An 18827-nucleotide genomic window follows, 5' to 3' on the forward strand; every position below is an offset into this window, starting at 1 on the left:
TCCAATAAATACAGACTAACAAGTTTTTTAAGAGCGTTCTTTTTACTTATGGTTAAATCGTGTGTTGTTATTTTGTTTTGTATATCTTTTTCATTAAAATTTATTTATACATATAATGTAAATAACATATTTATATTTATTTAAATAAGACTTTGTTAAAAGCGCCAAGTTTTCTACATAAATATTTTGAACGCAGGTGAAAGCGAGGACATTTTAATTTTATCTTTTAACTCTACCTATTTTACGTCGCTGGTGTAGTCTATGGATTTAGTTCACTAATGGCGTGTCTTCCGGTACCACACATTATAACGTCAAAATGGCAAAGAAAAAAGGAGATGAGAAAGTGAACCAACCCCCTCAGAGTGATAATGAAGAACAAAATTTTGATGAGGAGCCTAATTTTGACGATCCGGAAGGCTTCGTTGATGATATAACCGATGAAGGTAGGAAATGCTATTATCGCGAGGTTAATCTGGCCATATGCGTCACCTGCCAGTTATAACAATTTCGGTGTTTTTTTTGCATTTCCTAAGTGAAGAGAAATTGTATCGGCGAATTTTGCACCAGATTTACTTATTACAATTTACGTTAGTGAGTTGGTAAGTGATGACTTCATTAAAATTCATAACCTCACTTTGACGTTGCAGAACTGTTGGCCGACCTCTTAGAACAAAAACCGAAGGAGTCAGATGGTTACGAGAATGTGATAATCGTCGATGGGTGCCCACAGGTCGGCCCCGAGCGCCTTGAAAAACTCCAGAGCGTCATAAACAAGATCTTTAGCAAGTTCGGAAAGATCGTTAACGAATATTACCCCACTACCGAGACTGGACAGACGACAGGCTACATTTTTCTAGAATATAGTAATCCTCAGAACGCCGCTGAAGCAGTACAAGCTACGAATAATTGTAAATTAGACAAACAGCACACTTTCTTAGTGAATCTTTTTACTGACTTTAAAAAGTGAGTACATTATATTGGTAATCTTAACAATAGATCTTATTAGATATCTATCTATAATGGTATATACATTAGTATAAGCATCTATTTGTTTTAGACAAATATATTTGTTTGTATTATTGTTTCTAATTCTTAAGTGAAGTCAATAAGTTGTTCTATTAAGCATCTCAAATGTCATACAGGTATGCCGACATTCCCAAGGAATGGGAGCCTCCTGCGCCTCAGCCGTTCAAAGTCCAGTCCGACCTGCAATGGTATCTCATGGATCCAGATGCATATGATCAATTCCTTGTTGGCATCGGCACTGGAGTTGCATTACAAGTCTGGCAGAATACTTTACCAGAGCCTGTTATATTGCAAGAGAGACCGGTATGAAAACTTTGCTTTTAAAGACTGTTTTTTTATTATATTTTAATTAACAAATAACTAGTTTTTTGAGCAATAATTAAGTGAAAGTTGCGATCTTTTTTTGTAATATAAAAGTTTGTGAAATTATATAAATTTATTTTCATATTTATTAATTTTGTAAATATATTTAGAGAATTGGATACTTATCTTTTACATCACATTTTATTAAAATGTCTTATAATATTTTTGCTCTTATTAAGTTTGTGTAATATTGACGAATTCTAGTTAGTCAGTGACATACACTACATTGTACATTGCAGAACTTATAAGAATAATCTTATTGTAGGCAAAGTTTATGTTTTACACTTAATACCACAGGACATAAAATCACAATAGACACATTACCTAAAGATCTAAATCTCAGAAATAATAATTTATTAACTTAAGTTGTAATTAACAATAATGCATATCAATTTTTTTAGAATTGGACGGAAACCTACGCAGTATGGTCACCTCTTGGTACCTATTTAGCAACCTTCCACTGGCGTGGTGTGGCTCTTTGGGCCGGCCCTAAGTTTAGTCAGTTCCAAAAGTTCTATCATCCAGAAGCGAGGTTTATTTCGTTCTCACCGTGTGAGAACTATATTGTTACATTTTCACCGAACAGTGATAGGGGTGATGATAAAAAACTCATTATCTGGGACATTAGGTAAATGTTTTTCAATATTTAAATATTATATTACATTAAGCATTCCTTGGTATATTGTATGTCATAGTGTTTGGACCTCTTTTCATTATGAAAAAAGTAGTTCAAGTAAAAAGTTTGTAAAAGCATTGTGGATATAAATTCTAGAACTAAAACTGAAATAATTTAATGAAAAGTAATGTACAATTGTAAATTCATTAAATATTTATTTACATTTTACCAAACTCTGTAATAATATAACATGATTTCGTTTTTTTTTAACAGAACAGGACAGGAGAAACGTTCATTCCCTCCTCCTGAAGAATATGTAACTTGGCCAATCTTCCGTTGGAGCAAGGATGACCGTTTCTTTGCCCGTCTTGGCGCTGACATGCTCTCTGTGTACGAGACGCCTAGCTTCGGTTTACTAGATAAAAAATCTATCAAAATACCCGGTATTAGGCAAGTATTATAAATGTGAATATTTCTGTAGTGTTATTAGATAAGGAGAGATAAGAGAATTTATTACTTTATTTCATATTTTATTGTTGTATGACAATCTGTAGTAGACTATGTAAAAAAAATCTTCAAGATTTCCTCACATAAAAAGACTTACAAGCCAGCATCAAGAGTAATGCATAATGTTTATTTATAATACTTTTAAGTCTTCTAATTCTTATTTTAAGAATGGAATTAAGTTAAAACATTTAATTCACAGGGACTTCTGTTGGTCACCATCTGACAATGTACTAGCATATTGGGTCGCGGAGGACAAAGATGTTCCCGCTCGTGTGACCCTTTTAGAACTGCCCAATCGTACTGAAATACGTTCTAAAAATCTCTTCTCGGTCGCCGACTGTAAAATACACTGGCAGAAGAGCGGAGATTATCTCTGTGTCAAAGTCGACCGTTACTCTAAAGTTAAGAAGGACAAAAATGATATTAAATATTCAGGAATGTATTACAACTTTGAAATATTCCATATGAGAGAAAAGGAGATTCCTGTTGATTCGGTTGAAATTAAGGAACCAATACAGGCGTTTGCTTGGGAACCTGTTGGTTCCAAGTTTGCTATTATTCACGGTGATGCTGCAAATAGTTGTATTAGTTTCTATCAAGTGAACACCGGTCAAGCTCCTACTCTATTGAAAAAGTTTGAGAGGACATTTAATCATTTGTTCTGGTCTCCAATGGGTCAGTTTATAGTTTTGGCCAACCTCGGCCTCACTGGCGGGGCATTGGCCTTTGTAGATACTAATGATTTTACCATCATGAATATATCAGATCATTATCAGGTATTTACTTTTTGATTTAATAGATTTCTTTTACATCTCTTACTAACTTAGTTGATGAATAAAATTTTTGTTATGATCATATTATAATACAAAAATACTAATTTTCTTATATTCAAAGAATTATACTTCAGACAGTACATGGCAGTAATTGTATAACTACAACGTACAATAATATTAATTGCTACATGATTTGTGTAGTTTTTTAGAAATAATATTCTCTTATAAACAGGCTTTCTAAACCTTAAAGGATTATTGAAATCAGACTAGTAGAAATAATATTTTTTTTAATAATCACGTCACATTCAATGGCCCTAGTAGGTTTTTAATGAATAATCATAATAAATGAATAACTTACAATTAAGTTTATTATTAGTATATATTCTATAATGTGTTTTAGATGTCTGGTATAGAGTGGGATCCAACTGGTCGATACGTTGTGACTGGTGTGTCGTCACTCAAGTGCAAGATGGATTGTGGGTATTATTTGTGGTCCTTCCAAGGCAAAATTATTAGGAGGTAATTACTTTCTACACATTGTTTACATATTTTTTAAATAGTATGTACCTGTATGTATTAATATTTTTTATAATTATAATAAACGCTACAGACTCAACATCTCACAGTAGTATTTTCTCCTGTGTTGGGGGTCTAAAAACACAATGCACAAAGCACAAACGCCCAGACGCGTTGTGAAACTTTTAAGAGCAATTTTTTTTTATAAAATTTAACCAAAAAGATTAAACAATCAAAAAAATAGGTTGAACTGTTAACCATGTGTTGTTTCAAAATTCTGTATGCATTTAGTATTATAATTAGCAGATTCATCATATTTGCATTAGTATACTAAATTAAAAAATTTTTACAAGCAGATGCTTATCAATAAAGGTTTTCAAATCGTGAATTGAATAGCATTGCTAGTTAAATTGTAAAAGTATACTTCACATAAACTACAACACATTTAGTAAAAACACATTTTATATAAATTATAAAAATATTGATAACATGACACAACTACATAAATGGAACACATAGCACAATATATTAATTTTTAAAAATAAAGTGTGAAAGTAATATTAAGCTGCACCTCTTAAGTGTTGTTAATATTAATCTTTGTCTCACAGAGTGAATAAAGAAGGTTTCGCCCAGTTCTTATGGCGGCCGCGTCCCCCAACGCTGTTGTCAGAGAAACAGCAGAAGGATATTAAGAAAAATCTTAAGAAGTACTACTCGCAGTTCGAATCTAAAGACCGCATGCGTAGCAGCAAGGCTAGCAAGGTATGTAGAAAGAAATTAGTCACTTCTAAACGTTGCCTGACTCAATTTAACTACAGGTGCAATATGCATACTCATTAAAAAAAAAATTCTAAAAGTATGTAAATAACCATTGTTAAGAATGTGTGTTATCTAAATGGAATCATCACAATTTTTTATTGGGACTTCAAATATATGTAATATATTTTGTAATAATTCAAGTTCAAGTTTTACTGGTAACTTTTCAAACGTACTTTTTGTATTAAAACACTACCAAAAAGGTATCGCACCCAATTAGGATTAGATAATGTTAAACATTTGTATGGCACGAAATCAAACTCGTAACCGCTAGCGCAACTGCCACTGCCGTGACCGTTGCGTCAATGTGTCGTCAAGCATTGTAAGTTATGTGTGCAAAAGTGCAAAGCTAGTATTAAAATATTAGAATGAAATAATTATTTATCGTTTTGTAGGAGCTGGTAGCGAAACGCACAGAGCAAATGAAGAAATATATAGAGTATCGTGAGATGAAGACTCGCGAGTGGGCCGAACAGAAGCCTAGACGTCTCGAGCTCAGAAACTGTAAGTTTTGATGATAAATTATGAACTGTAATGTTTCTATCTGTGTCTCAATGCTAGGCAGAATAGCTATGTATTATATATATAATAAGGGTGGACGAATAAATCGATTTTTTTTTACGAAACATAAGTTTTCTTCAAACGACGAAAACGAAACGAAACGAACATAAGTTACGAAACATAAGATACGAAACATAAGTTAGTAATTTTACTGCCGAGTGCTATAAATTTTTAGAGCATTGTTTTCATCTCGCATTTATCAATTTAGTACGATCTGTAAACCTTTCTTAGAATAATAATTTTATTCAATCTATACAAACTTTACATAAACTTATGTTTTTATAATTCATTACAGACGTAGACACGGATGGTCTCGACACAGACCCGACAAACACAGTGGAGGAAGTTATTGAATTCTTTATCAAAGAGGAACAAACGGTCATCGAGTAGTCGCCATTGATCCGTACGTTCAGAGGTCGGGGAGAACTCCGGCCTCTTCGTTTACCGGCTTAAACCGGTTTCGACTGGCTCACAATCGGCGCCGACTGGTTTACGACCGGTTTTTTAATCATCATAAATAATAAATTTTAATAAACAGACGCATAACATCTAAGAAGTTTTTTTGTATCGACACCCCACATAAAATATAATATAGTCACAAATAAACGTTTTCAAGTAATTATTTCATTATGTTCAGTGTAAGATTTCAGTTGTTAAATTATACAATAGGTAATGTTTATAGAAATCGTATTAAATTTATATGTTACAAATGGATAATGGTCTTTTACTACCTGTAGTATCTATATTAAATATATATTTTTGTATTTAAACAATTGTTTTCATGTAAGGCTATTTATACTTGAGTGTGTTGGCTTTGCCTAGACTAGACCCTAAACATATTGAATAATATTTAGAAAACGAAAGATCGTCGCTAGACCGTCAGCATCTGATCATCTGGTTTCCTTATCACGGTACCAAACTAGGGATATCCCCTTTCCAACAAAAAAAGAATTATCAAAATCGGTACATCCAGTAGAAAGTTATGCGGTATAATACAACGTAGGTCGAGGAAAAAAGCGTCAAGTAAAAACGCATTATTAGATATAACTCGAAAAGTAGTTGTTAGATCTCAAATAAATTTAAATGGGACCAATTGGCACACACCACCTCGATTAAAATATAATTGTGTTTGCTCGCAAACGAAAAAAAAACCGACTTCAATTACATCGAAGAGTAATACAAGGTAGATCGACCAAAAAATAGTAATACTTTGTTCGTATTCCATATAACGCGAAATTATAAAATTGTAGAATTATATAATGTTCTACTGTTATTTCTAACATTTTGTTAGCGATTGTAGGCAAAAATTTCATAAAAGGCCCGTCGTCGATTCGCGCGAAGCGCTGACTTCGCTTATTACGGCGGGTTTTTTAGTTGAAGCGGATTTATATTGAATTACGGTTTATGTCTTTTTTATTAAAAATATGTAATGTTCATGTTTTCACACAGCTCCGATGCACGACTGGAGTTTACCCCTTCAGATCAACTGTCTAAATAGGCACAAAAAGGCTTACTAGTCTAAGAAATATATTATTACTATATCAAATTGTAAATAAATGAATGCAATAACGCCATCTATCGGAACCTAATTGCGTTATTAGAAAACGTCTGAACGCCATCTCTAACAAGGTCATTCGTTCAGTAGATTTTACTGTTCAATTTTTTCATTCCGGGGCCTTAAATGAAAATCGATTCTTAAGGAGAAAACTCCAAAAACAGTCAAGTAAATACGCCATATCAGATATAGCTCAAAAAGTTCGACTCAAATCTCAATTATATTTAAATGGGACCACATGACAAGCACCACCTATCGATTAAAAAAAGAATCATCGATATCGGTCCACCCAGTAAAATAGTAATGAGGTTAATATAACGTTGGTCGACGTAAAATAGCCAAGTAAATACCCAGTATTAGCGATAACTCAAAAATTAAAAGCTCAAATATATTTATAACGAATAAACTGCTACTCTCTACTCTAGTGGAATATTGTAATTTGATCGATAGTGAACGAAGTAATTTCATTACATTTTGATAGATGGCGTTGTGGCAAAGTATTGAACATGACCACAGTCGTCTTAACATCGTCATGTAAATACGTGTCATCAAAGATTACTCAAAAATTGCTCATTATATCTCAATCATATTTAAAACGGACGACATGACAAGTATTCGCTTTTGATTTATACAAAAAAGATGAAAATCAGTGCACCCAGTAAAAAGATATAACGTATAATACAACGTAGGGTGACGAAAAAACCGTCAAGTAAATACGCAATATTAGATATAACTCACAAATTACGAATCAAATCTCAATTAAATTTGAATGGGACCACGTGACGAATAGTAGCTTTTAATTTATATAAGAAACGTCAAAATCGGTGCACCCAGTAAAAAGTTATGAGGTATAATACAACGTAAGGTGACGAAAATAATGTCAAGTAAATACGCGTTATCAAAGATTAATCAAAAAGTAGTTATTAGATCTCAATAAAATTTATATGTGACCACATGATAAACATCAGCTTTCGATTAAAGTAAAAATTATCAAAATCGATACACCCAGTAAAAAGTTATTGCGGATTTTCAAGAGTTTCTCTCGATTTCTCTGGGATCCCATCATCAGATCCTGGTTTCCTTATCATGGTACCAAACTAGGGATATCCCCTTTCCAACAAAAAAAGAATTATTAAAATCGGTACACCCAGTAGAAAGTTATGTGGTATAATACAACGTAGGTCGACGAAAAAAGCGTCAAGTAAAAACGCATTATTAGATATAATTTGAAAAGTAGTTGTTAGATCTCAAATAAATTTAAATGGGACCAATCGGCACACACCACCTTTCGATTAAAACAAAATTTGTCGAAATCGCCCCACCCAGTCAAAAGTTCTGATGTAACATACATAAAAAAAAAAAAAAAAAAAAAAAAAAATACAGTCGAATTGAGAACCTCCTCCTTTTTTGGAAGTCGGTTAAAAATTTGTCGAAATCGGTCCACCCGGTCAAAAGTTCTGATGTAACATACATAAAAAAAAAAAAATACAGTCGAATTGAGAACCTCCTTTTTTGGAAGTCGGTTAAAAATCTAATATACGTTACTAAACCGACTTAAGAATATTTATATGGATTACGACTGAAATTAATTTCACTTCCATACACGCTTACAATCAAGCTGTTGTTAATGATTGTCCTTCATATATTGCAATGACTCCTATTCAAAGTCTAAGCCAAAAGAGATTTCTTAAAATTGAATCGCTGAAAAAGATGGGTTCATACATCATATGCAGATGTTCCTCAAAAGGCAAAATGTTTTACATGCGAACTCTCCATGTAATTGACTGAATTTCAATAAAAATTTGATATGTATACACTACGTGTAACGTGTGCGATTTTACCTACCTAGATAGGACAAAACGATTTTATTTTATTACTAGCTGACTCGGCAAACGTTGTCTTGCCGCTAAACGCTATTTAAAAATAGGGGTTGGAAGTAGAAGGGTGAAAAGTTAGGGTTGTATGTATTTTTCAATGCAAAATCATAATAAAATAAAAAATATATAATCTAAAAATTAAAAAAAATATTTAGGGGTGGAGTACCCTTAACATTTAGGGGGATGAAAAATAGATGTTCAATTCTCAGATCTACCCAATATACACACAAAATTTCATAAGAATCGGTCAAGCCGTTTCGGGGGAGTTTAACTACAAACACCGCGACACGAGAATTTATTATATTAGAAAGATATTATTAGCTTGTATTAAGTTGATTGATAAGGCAACGAACCAAAGAGCTTATAGTAATATCAAACCTTGAAAATGATTAATAAATAAGGATATTAGAACTGTTTTAGTAACTAGTATGTCATTTTGTATGCCTTTCCCCTGATTTTACCTAATCGTCGCAAAATAAAGTAGGTATCTATATACATTTAAGACAAGAACCTAGCTGAAAATTTCAAATAAAAAACGATAATTTGTATGGTAAGCTAATGTAAGCTAGTGTTTGAAACAGCTTCCAAAATTTTCATCTGTTTTCATAAAATTTTTGTCTGTTTTTATCTGGGCTATCTGGATTCCAGAGAGATCTATCTGGGCTTTCTGGTTTGAGAAAAAAATAGACTGTAGGTACCAAGCGATTGCCCTTTATGTGCTTAAAAGAACGCAACATTGAATATAATAAAGATTGACAGGACATAAAAACTATTCAAGTATACCATAGTTAATTTATATAAATTAAATAAAATTAAAAGCAAAAACTAAATGATTTTAATAGCCATGAAATTTATTTTGGCGGGCTAAATAAGCACTCAAAATATATATTTTTTGATATTTTATATATTAAAAAATATATATTTTGCGTGAGTATTTTATTTATATATTTTACCCTCTCTTCCCGTGGGTGTCGTAAGAGGCGACTAAGGGATAACACAGTTCCGCTACCACCTTGGAAACTAAAAAAGCCGACCGGTGGCGGGATAACCATCCAACTCCTGGCTTTGAAATACACAGGCCGAAGACGGGCAGCAGCGTCTTCGGTGCGACAAAACCAGCACTGCGGTCACCAACCCGCCTGCCCAGCGTGGTGACTATGGGCAAAACACATGAGTTCACGTTATATTTAGCGTAAACTTGTGAAGGCCTATGTCCAGCAGTGGACTGTATAGGCTGTAATAATGATGAATATTTTATATTTTTTGAAGTTTATGTGAGATTTTAAAATATTCCCCTCGGTTTAAATGAGATTTGGTGAGATTTCATTGAACCTCTCCACCCATTCTGAGCTCACGTATTTAATGGGTGTCCTCTAATACAGTGCTAATCAAATACGAGGAGTAACTAACTTTGAAGCGTAGTGCGTTCGAATAAATAGTCTTCGAACCTACTTATTTTTGTACCTATAGATAGTCTTGCGAAAATATCTGTATTTTAAAAACAATATACGTCAAATCTGAGTCGGAATCTGACTATGTAACTACTTTTAAGGCAGATTTATATTTGATTGACGTATCGTGTCGTGTCGTGACGTGACGTATCGTCGTGTAACTTTTCTAGAGCTGCGGCTGTATTGATTCAAAATATTGCCCTGATGTGTTAGAAAACGACATAATAATGTAAGCGCTAGCCATCACGTCATGACACGACACGACACGACACGTCAGTCGAATATTAATCCACCTTTAATTTGACGTGTCGTGATGGCGCCGTTTCAGCACCCCCCGCAACCCGCTTATCTGACGCGAACCGGGATCGGTTCTGATGCGACAGATCAGAAGCCATCACGATATGTCACAACACATCAATGTAAACGTTGTCATACAAAATGTATGATACCGATTCTGTTCTGATACGACACGACACGTCAGTCAAATATAAATCCGCCTTCATTTATTTTATTAGGTATACCTACTAGCAGATTACGCATTTTCGAATGTCAATTTCAACTTTTCCAAACAATTTATTGGTCAAGGACATACACAACATACTCAAAGCACTTTTAATATGTTAGTTAAGTAGATAGTTTCACTACATTATCCTGTATCTAATAATAACTCGCCAACAAAAAGTGACGTCAGACATCCTGCTGAGAAAGTTAAATACAGTTTGCGACCTTCTATGTTGCATGGTCAAGTGTCACGCTGTCACGCTAATGCGAACATTCAACGCTAGTGTCATTGACTTTGGTAGCTTATAAATAAATCATTTCTTACCTCGGGTCAAATATATGCGAAAAAAAAAACCTTTCATACTCAATTGCCTCCACTAATTCTCCACGAATATTTACTAACTCTTTAAAGCTATTTATAATATTTTTAATACTAGAAAGATCGCAAATTTACTGCCGAAATTACTCCCTACCCTCCCTAGGAGCTCTGGCCACCTTACTCAACACAGGAACACAACTCTACTTGAGAGCAGTCTTATTTAGGTGTAGGTAATCTTCTGTAAGATTGAATACTTCCCCAGCAGGGTTGCTCCAGATTATCCCGATAAGCCCGTTGCGGCAGAGTTCAGTGAGTAGTGACCCATCTCTTTGCTCCGAAGGTTGTGGGTTCGATTCCCACCCCGAGCCTGGGTGTAATATTGTATTATATCGACGCTTGAAAGGCAACCCTTACTAAGCGACGTTCAGTAAACTTTACAGGAGAGCGATTTAAAGTACAAATATGAATAAAAAAAATCATAAAAATTTACCTAACTGTTTGATTAAAATGATGTCAACACTCGTAGAAGTCATTTTTTATAGCTATCCACATTGTTAAAATAAGATACCTGACACTTTTATAAACACCGGTTTGTGTCGGTTAGATAAAATTTACCTGATTTGATAAACAGGTAAATTTATCTAAATAATTAGTAATTACTGTGATATGTGTGTTGCGTTTATACTTTTAAATAAAACTACTGATGACTTCGGATTCCTTTTATTGTAACGTGGACGCGACATTTACTATTAACGGTCTGACAGTAAAGTGTGGGAGAGGGACGGCGGACAGTTGACAAGACATAGACTATATACAATATTTTTATACTATGTAACATCTCCCTTTTTAAAGAAAACAAACATAGGTAAGTACATTTTTTTTTTTTTTTTTTTTTTTTTTTAAACATCTTTAAACATCTCCCTTTTTAAAGAAAACAAACTTAAGTACATTTTTTTTTTTTTTTTTTTAACATCTCCCTTTTTAAAGAAAACAAACTTAGGTAAGTACATTTTTTTTTTAACAATTTTACAAACACATTTAAGGCTACTTTAATTTTCAAAAGTTGTCGTTTCCGAACGCTATTACATGACTTACACTATTTTGTGACATCTGTCATATGTCATGTGACAATTTTCCTGTCAATGTCAAATGATCAAATGAAATGCAAACAACTTCAGGACATATGAAGAATACAATTAAACAAATTAACCTATTTTAAACTACATTAATTAAAATTACACTTACACACAAATATTTCACTAAATACAATAAACAACAAGTTTATGTTACAAACCCATACCTGTTGACTGGTTTATAAACACGTCCATATCGAGATCGTGCCTTTGAATGCTGATGTATTTGTGGATCTGATACAGTGTTTCCATTTTTAGATACTGGCTGAGACTGTGTTGTGTGCTGATAAGACTGTGTTGTGTGCTGTTCAGAGTTTGGTGTATGCACCGACTGTTTCAGGATAAACTGACGGTTTCTCCTGAACCTACCTTTTTCACTATCAATGATATAGCTTCTAGGTGTGGGACCTACTTGAGAAATCACTCCGGGCAACCAATTTTTATCTTCAGGTTTGTGTTTGAAGAAGACTTTTTCACCTATAGCTAATGGTTTTAATATTTTTGTATGTTTATTGTAATAAAATTTAGAATAAGACTTCTGTCTTTCATTTCTTTCCTGTACCTTTTTAACATCACAAAGCCTAGGTTTTAAATTATATTTTACTGTAGGAATGATTGTACGTAGCTTTCTAGACATACTTAACTCAGCAGGTGAGTATTGACTTAGTTTAGGGGTATTTCTGTATAGTAATAATGCTAAATACATATCTGACATATCTGTTTTACACTTTCTTAACATGTTTTTAATGGTTCCAATAGACCTTTCAACTAGACCATTGGACCTACTTAAATATGGACTTGTAGTTATATGTTCTATATCCCATTCCTTAGTAAATAAACTAAATTCCTTACTATTGTACGGAGGACCGTTGTCCGAGATCAAAATCCGGCAGATACCATGTCTTGCCAGTATTGACTTTATTTGTGTTATCACTATACTAGCTGTGTAACCTGACTTTAACATGGCCAGCTCTATATATTTTGAGTAATAGTCTACGACAATTAGGTATTTTGTTCTTTCAAACTCAAAAATATCTACACCAACTTTGTACCATGGTATGTTTTCATACTCATGTTGGATAATAGGCTCTTTACTATTATTTCTACGATAAGATAGACAAATATTACATTGACTTACATACTTTTCTATATCAGTATGCATATTTGGCCAGTAAACTGTAGTTTTAGCTAGACGAATAGATGCATTCACTCCTTGATGACCAGAATGAATTATTTGTAATATATAATCTCTCATTGACTCGGGTATTATAATGCAATTAGACTTGAATACTATATTATCAATTACATATAATTGATCTTTTAGATTAAAATAACATTTGACTGACTGACTGACTGATCTTTTATGCTCAGGCCACCCATTTAAACAATATTGTATAATTTTACTCAAAGTTTGGTCTTTGACAGTATGCTCTTGTAACTCTTTTAACTTTTCAGGACTGACTGTTAAATTTGACATTATTAAATTGATATGTAGATCTATGTCTTGATCTACTTCTGACAAACAAGTTTCATTCAACGCTGCTCGGGACAGTGTATCTGCAATGTATAGGTACTTGCCTGGTTTATATACTACATTTAAATCATATGGCTGCAATCTTAACATAATTCTTTGCAATCTTGGAGGTATATCATATAATGATTTTTTGAATAATGTTATAAGGGGTTTGTGGTCGGTTTCCACTGTTACCCACTGACCATATATGTACTGATGGTACTTGGTACAACCAAAAAGTACTGCAAGCAATTCTTTTTCTATTTGTGAGTATGATTGCTGACATTTTGTTAGTGATGCTGATGCATATGCAATTGGTTGCTTGTCATGTGACAAAACTGCACCCATAGCATCTTTTGATGAATCTACAGACAAAATTAGTTCTCTGTTCGGATCATAATATGTTAAGACTGGCGTAGAACTAATTATCTTTTTAATGTTATTAAATTGGGCTTCATGGTGATCTGACCAACACCATACAGTATCTTTCGACAAAAGAGCTCTTAAATGACTAATTTCCTGTGACAATTTTTTTATAAACGGACCAAGATAGTTGACCATACCTAGAAATCTTTGTAACTCTGTAATATTCTTTGGACTCTGCATATTGCAAATAGCTTCTACTTTTGACTTATCGACTTGTACTCCTGCCTTACTGAATATATGACCTAAATATTTTACTTGTTCTTGACAAAAAACTGATTTTTCTTTGTTAAATCTTAAATTAATTTGACGTGCCCTTTGTAAAACTTTTTGTAACCGTTCATTATGCTCTTCTATAGTCCTACCATAAATAAGAAAATCATCCATCATAATTTTGACACCATCAATATCACCAAATCTTTTTACCATTTCTCTGTGAAATATCTCTGGAGCTGCATTGATACCGAAAGGTAATCTAGTGAACCTATACCGTCCAAAGGGTGTAATAAATGTACATAGCTTTGAAGAAGCTTCTGTTAATTTTAACATCCAATACCCTTTATTAGCATCTAATGTTGTGAAATATTGAGCTCCGGCAAGACTTGATTTAATTTCATCTAGAGTTGGAAATTGAAAATGAGATCTTAATATTGACTGATTAAGTTTTCTAGGGTCAATACACAAACGTAATTTACCATTCCTTTTTGAAGTTAAGACTAATGCACTTACCCATTCCGTAGGCTCTTCGACTCTTTGAATAACTCCACTCTGCTCCATGGCTTCCAGCTCTTGCTTTAGTGGTTGTTGTAGTTGGAATGGTACCCTTCTACACGCCTCTATAAACGGGGTTGCATTGGGTTTCAAGGTTAACTCACAGTAAAAATCTGTAAGACAACCTAGCCCTTCAAATAAGTCTGCATTTGACTCAACTATGTCTTGACAGTTTATCTGGAAGGACACACTATTAACTTTTTTTACTAGATTTAATGACCTACATGTGTCTCTGCCTATTATATTTTGGCATTTTATGTCTACTATATGAAATTTAACTGTATAACATTTATTTTTGAACGTAATTGGCAACTGACATTGACCTACTAGAGGTATAACCTCTCCACTGAATGTAGATAGTTTATTGGGACTTCTGCAAATAGTATCATGCGACATGTTTAGTGTGTTAAATATGTGTATGGATATTATGTTTGTGTCTGCACCTGTATCTAGGATAAAATTCACATTAACATGGTTAATCAATATATCAACATTCCATGGCTTTGACTCATTATTTTGAATACAATAAATATACCCGACATACAAAGAATTATTATTATTATTTTCTAACATATTTGTCTCTTCAAATTGGACACGTTTAATTAGTTTAGACCTACAGAAATTAGCAAAATGGTTGAATTTTTTACATTTTCGACACTGAGCACCTTTTGCAGGACACTTGTACCTGTGCACTTGTCCACACCTATCACATGTGTTCCTTGATCTTGATGTATTTGATGCTGAACGTCGGTACCTTGTTGTGCTCCTTGGTATTGCTGCTTCACGACGGGATGGGGATCTCGAGACTCTTCCTATAAAGTGTAGTGATGCATCCTCCAATGCTTTAGTTTGCTGCTTGGTTGCTTCACACCTTTTGGCTATATTGACAGCATCATCTAGCGTCTTGGGTTTCTCTATCAAAATTCTTTCTTTATAGTATGGATTGTTACAGTTCCAGCTGAAAATATCTTTTAATAAATCCTCCCTGAGTGCTCCAAACTCACAAGAGTGACTGATGTTCTTTATATCTGTGACATATGCGTCGATTGACTCATTTGGTGCCTGTTTCCTACTAAAAAGTTTGTGACGCTCGACTGTAATGTTAATCTTAGGTGTGAAATAATTGTCAAATTTATTGCATAGCTCATCGAAAGACAAGTTGTCCAGGTCTAGGTCAAAAGAATAATAGATCTCGAGTGCATCCGACCCTATGAAATTAAGGAGAATCGCTACCTTTCTACCGTCTGATTCATTGTCTAAATTGTTGGCTCTTAGGTAGACTTTTAGCTTAGTAAGCCACTTCCTCCAAGCTAAAGGTAAGTTATTGGATGTTAAGTCGATCGGCGCAAATGTACTTGTTATCGGCAACATGTCTGACTTACTTGTTTTAATTCGCGGCTGCGTGTTGACAAATTTTCCTGTTTTCGACATATTCTATTCTCACAGCACTTCTGACACCATGTTGCGTTTATACTTTTAAATAAAACTACTGATGACTTCGGATTCCTTTTATTGTAACGTGGACGCGACATTTACTATTAACGGTCTGACAGTAAAGTGTGGGAGAGGGACGGCGGACAGTTGACAAGACATAGACTATATACAATATTTTTATACTATGTAACAATGTGCAGTAACATGCAAAAATAGGTAAACTTACTTAGTTTAGAATTTTGCTACAGAAAGATTGATCTAAAAAGATCTGATAGTTTAAAATAAATCAAGTAAATTTATCTGAACATTTATTAATGATTTTTTTGATTATGGAAATTCTATCTTAGTTATTAAAATTACACCAAACGTAACTTCGTAACTAACTAACCTAACCAAGAGCTCTAGGTAATTTTATCATGCACGAAAATAAATTAAATAAATTATTATTGAATAATCGTCTTTATTGAAAATTAAACAATTATGCGCCGTAGTGCCGACCATACAAAATAAATAATGAAACTAATCATGCAATAGTATTCAGTCTGAGATCTTTTTTTTTATTGGATAATTATTATCACAGTCGCAATTATAAATTACACTATCATCTTAATCGCTCACTTTCAAAAAAAAATATATAACTCACATTTTTAGTAAATGAATTATGAATTTTTAATAAGTTAACTATTAAAAATAGTAAACTAAACAAATAAAATTCTTGTAAAATAACAGCAAAATTAGTTGGAGTGATGATAAGTGTAATTTTTTTAACATAGTTATTATAATTGCTATCCTTAATTACTATAATAACAAGGAACTGAGGATAAAAAAGAAATATGTTGTACAAGTAAAAATATCTAAGCTCTAATATACTTCCACTTTATTTTAAGTTAACTTGTATACATGACACTGTCACAAAATATATTAACAATTTAAAATATATAAACCACATAAATTACAATTGAGTTCTGTAGGTAAAATCTACTAAGTGGTTTCGAAGGAAAATTTCATAACAAGTGAAAATACGTTAATACAAATAAATGAAATATTAAATACATGAAAACCACACTAAGTTCATATTCCTAAGGTTAAGAATGTCGTAACTGCTGGATATTCTTAAAATAGCTTTTTTTGGTTGTTTAGTAAGCACAAGATGTAGATCTGACCGAAATAACTCAATATCTAAGCGACAACAAAACTCATCGTAGAGCTATGAGATATAGACCAAAAGACGCAGAAAAATCTGGCGGTTCGAATGGTATATATAACTCATTTTACAGATTTATGTCGGTTAGTAAGGATTGCCTTTCAAGCGTCGATATGTTATTTATTTCTCTGTATATTTATAGAAAAAACCTCTTACCGGTAGAACTTGCAACCTACTCACAAAAATTGTGAGATACTTTTTACGAGCGATTGACAATAATTATTGAGTGCCTGCTCAATACAAATAAATACAATAATTTATAAAGTTGCGTAAGTAAGTAAGGTAGGTTAGTAAACTTTGGGTCCACGAGGACTTATCCGATAATTGTATTTAGTGGTTATCGAAATATATGATAAGTATTATTTATAGTGTACCTAAGTTTTTGTAAGTATTTAATTTGTTATATCAAAAATCCAAAAAATAAAATGCTTTACTTGCCTTAAAATGGTTGGAATAAAGACAAACGCGCCAAGGAATATAGATAATTGTGTCTAGGTTTCGTTTTCAGTAAATTTATTATAATAAATTATAGTACCTGGGTGACCAAGCTTAGCTCGGTATTTTTTATTTCAATAAATCGTGTTTTTTGGAAATCATATTTAAATACGAGTATAATACGACATAATAATAAAAATATGAAGTGGTTATTTAAATAAAAAAAGAAAGGAAAAAATCGATCTAGATTAACAATTTCTTACATGCCAAAATTGTGCTAAATCAATTTAATTATTTTCAGATTATTGAGAAAAGTAAATGTATGAGATTTTTGAAATGATGAATTGATTGAAATGTTTACACTATTGCGGGCGTATCTTTTCATTTAACTTAACAGAAACCAAATTGATATAACTTAATTTCGGTTTAATATAAGTGACATAAGATTTTAAGTATTTGTGTAATAAATCTACACAAATAAATAAAATTGGAGTGTTTGTTTGTAATATTAAAATAACCTCTTTTTACTAAATTCATATGGATACATATACGAAAAAGACATTTTTTTTCAATTTTTGTGTCTGTCTATCTGTTTGTTCCGGCTAATCTCTGAAACGGCTGGATCATTTTTGACGGGAGTTTTACTGGCAGATAGCCGATGTAATAAAGAGTAACTTAGGCTTTATTTAAAAAAAATATTTGTAAAATATATTTGTTGTCAGGACAAGTTTTGATTAAAGGGGAAAAAATTACTATAGAATAGAGCAGTGCGAAGTTTGTCACGTTAGTTAGTTAATAAACAAAATGATTTAGTTATTTGCTTACGCTTCAATCATTCTAAATCCAAAAGATACTGGGAACTATAAACGATGAAGATAAAAAAGAAAAAAAAAACTAACTGACGTACGTTTTGCGTTATGTAGCGTTTTTTTACTTTAAATTAAAATGTTACTATAGTAAACTAGTACGTAGTTACTATAATAAATTTACACTCCTTATGTCCTTTGTTTATTGTATAAACTTCTTTAAAACA

General features: G+C 32.7%; 2 protein-coding genes across 2 annotated transcripts; one reads left to right on the plus strand and one right to left on the minus strand.

Annotated features, from left to right (window-relative positions):
- Positions 1 to 229: 229 nt before the first annotated feature.
- Positions 230 to 5892, plus strand: LOC123656878 (eukaryotic translation initiation factor 3 subunit B). Its single transcript, XM_045592492.1, has 10 exons — positions 230 to 443; positions 648 to 963; positions 1143 to 1329; positions 1791 to 2017; positions 2279 to 2455; positions 2712 to 3288; positions 3686 to 3804; positions 4410 to 4563; positions 5013 to 5121; positions 5474 to 5892. The coding sequence occupies exons 1-10, from the start codon at positions 317 to 319 to the stop codon at positions 5566 to 5568; spliced, it is 2088 nt and encodes a 695-aa protein (XP_045448448.1). The 5' UTR covers positions 230 to 316; the 3' UTR covers positions 5569 to 5892.
- Positions 5893 to 12162: 6270 nt separating this feature from the next.
- Positions 12163 to 16152, minus strand: LOC123657180 (uncharacterized protein K02A2.6-like). The gene is made up of 2 exons (XM_045592754.1): positions 15387 to 16152; positions 12163 to 15170 (listed from the first exon to the last, which is right to left on the minus strand). Exons 1-2 carry the CDS (start codon positions 16150 to 16152, stop codon positions 12163 to 12165), a joined length of 3774 nt encoding a protein of 1257 aa, XP_045448710.1.
- Between the last annotated feature and the right edge of the window lie 2675 nt (positions 16153 to 18827).

The sequence above is a fragment of the Melitaea cinxia genome, chromosome 10 (assembly GCF_905220565.1).
Source record: "Melitaea cinxia chromosome 10, ilMelCinx1.1, whole genome shotgun sequence".
Classification (NCBI taxonomy): domain Eukaryota; kingdom Metazoa; phylum Arthropoda; class Insecta; order Lepidoptera; family Nymphalidae; genus Melitaea; species Melitaea cinxia.

What these genes read in the sequence shown, in the direction of transcription:
- LOC123656878 (XM_045592492.1), top strand. Translation starts at nt 317, where the DNA reads ATGGCAAAGAAAAAAGGAGATGAGAAAGTGAACCAACCCCCTCAGAGT. An exon ending in TTATATTGCAAGAGAGACCG is followed by an intron (nt 1,330 to 1,790) that starts GTATGAAAACTT and finishes CAATTTTTTTAG; the next exon opens with AATTGGACGGAAACCTACGC. An exon ending in ATATATCAGATCATTATCAG is followed by an intron (nt 3,289 to 3,685) that starts GTATTTACTTTT and finishes AATGTGTTTTAG; the next exon opens with ATGTCTGGTATAGAGTGGGA.
- LOC123657180 (XM_045592754.1), bottom strand. Translation starts at nt 16,152, where the DNA reads ATGTCGAAAACAGGAAAATTTGTCAACACGCAGCCGCGAATTAAAACA. An exon ending in GTACAAGTGTCCTGCAAAAG is followed by an intron (nt 15,171 to 15,386) that starts GTGCTCAGTGTC and finishes ATTTTATCCTAG; the next exon opens with ATACAGGTGCAGACACAAAC.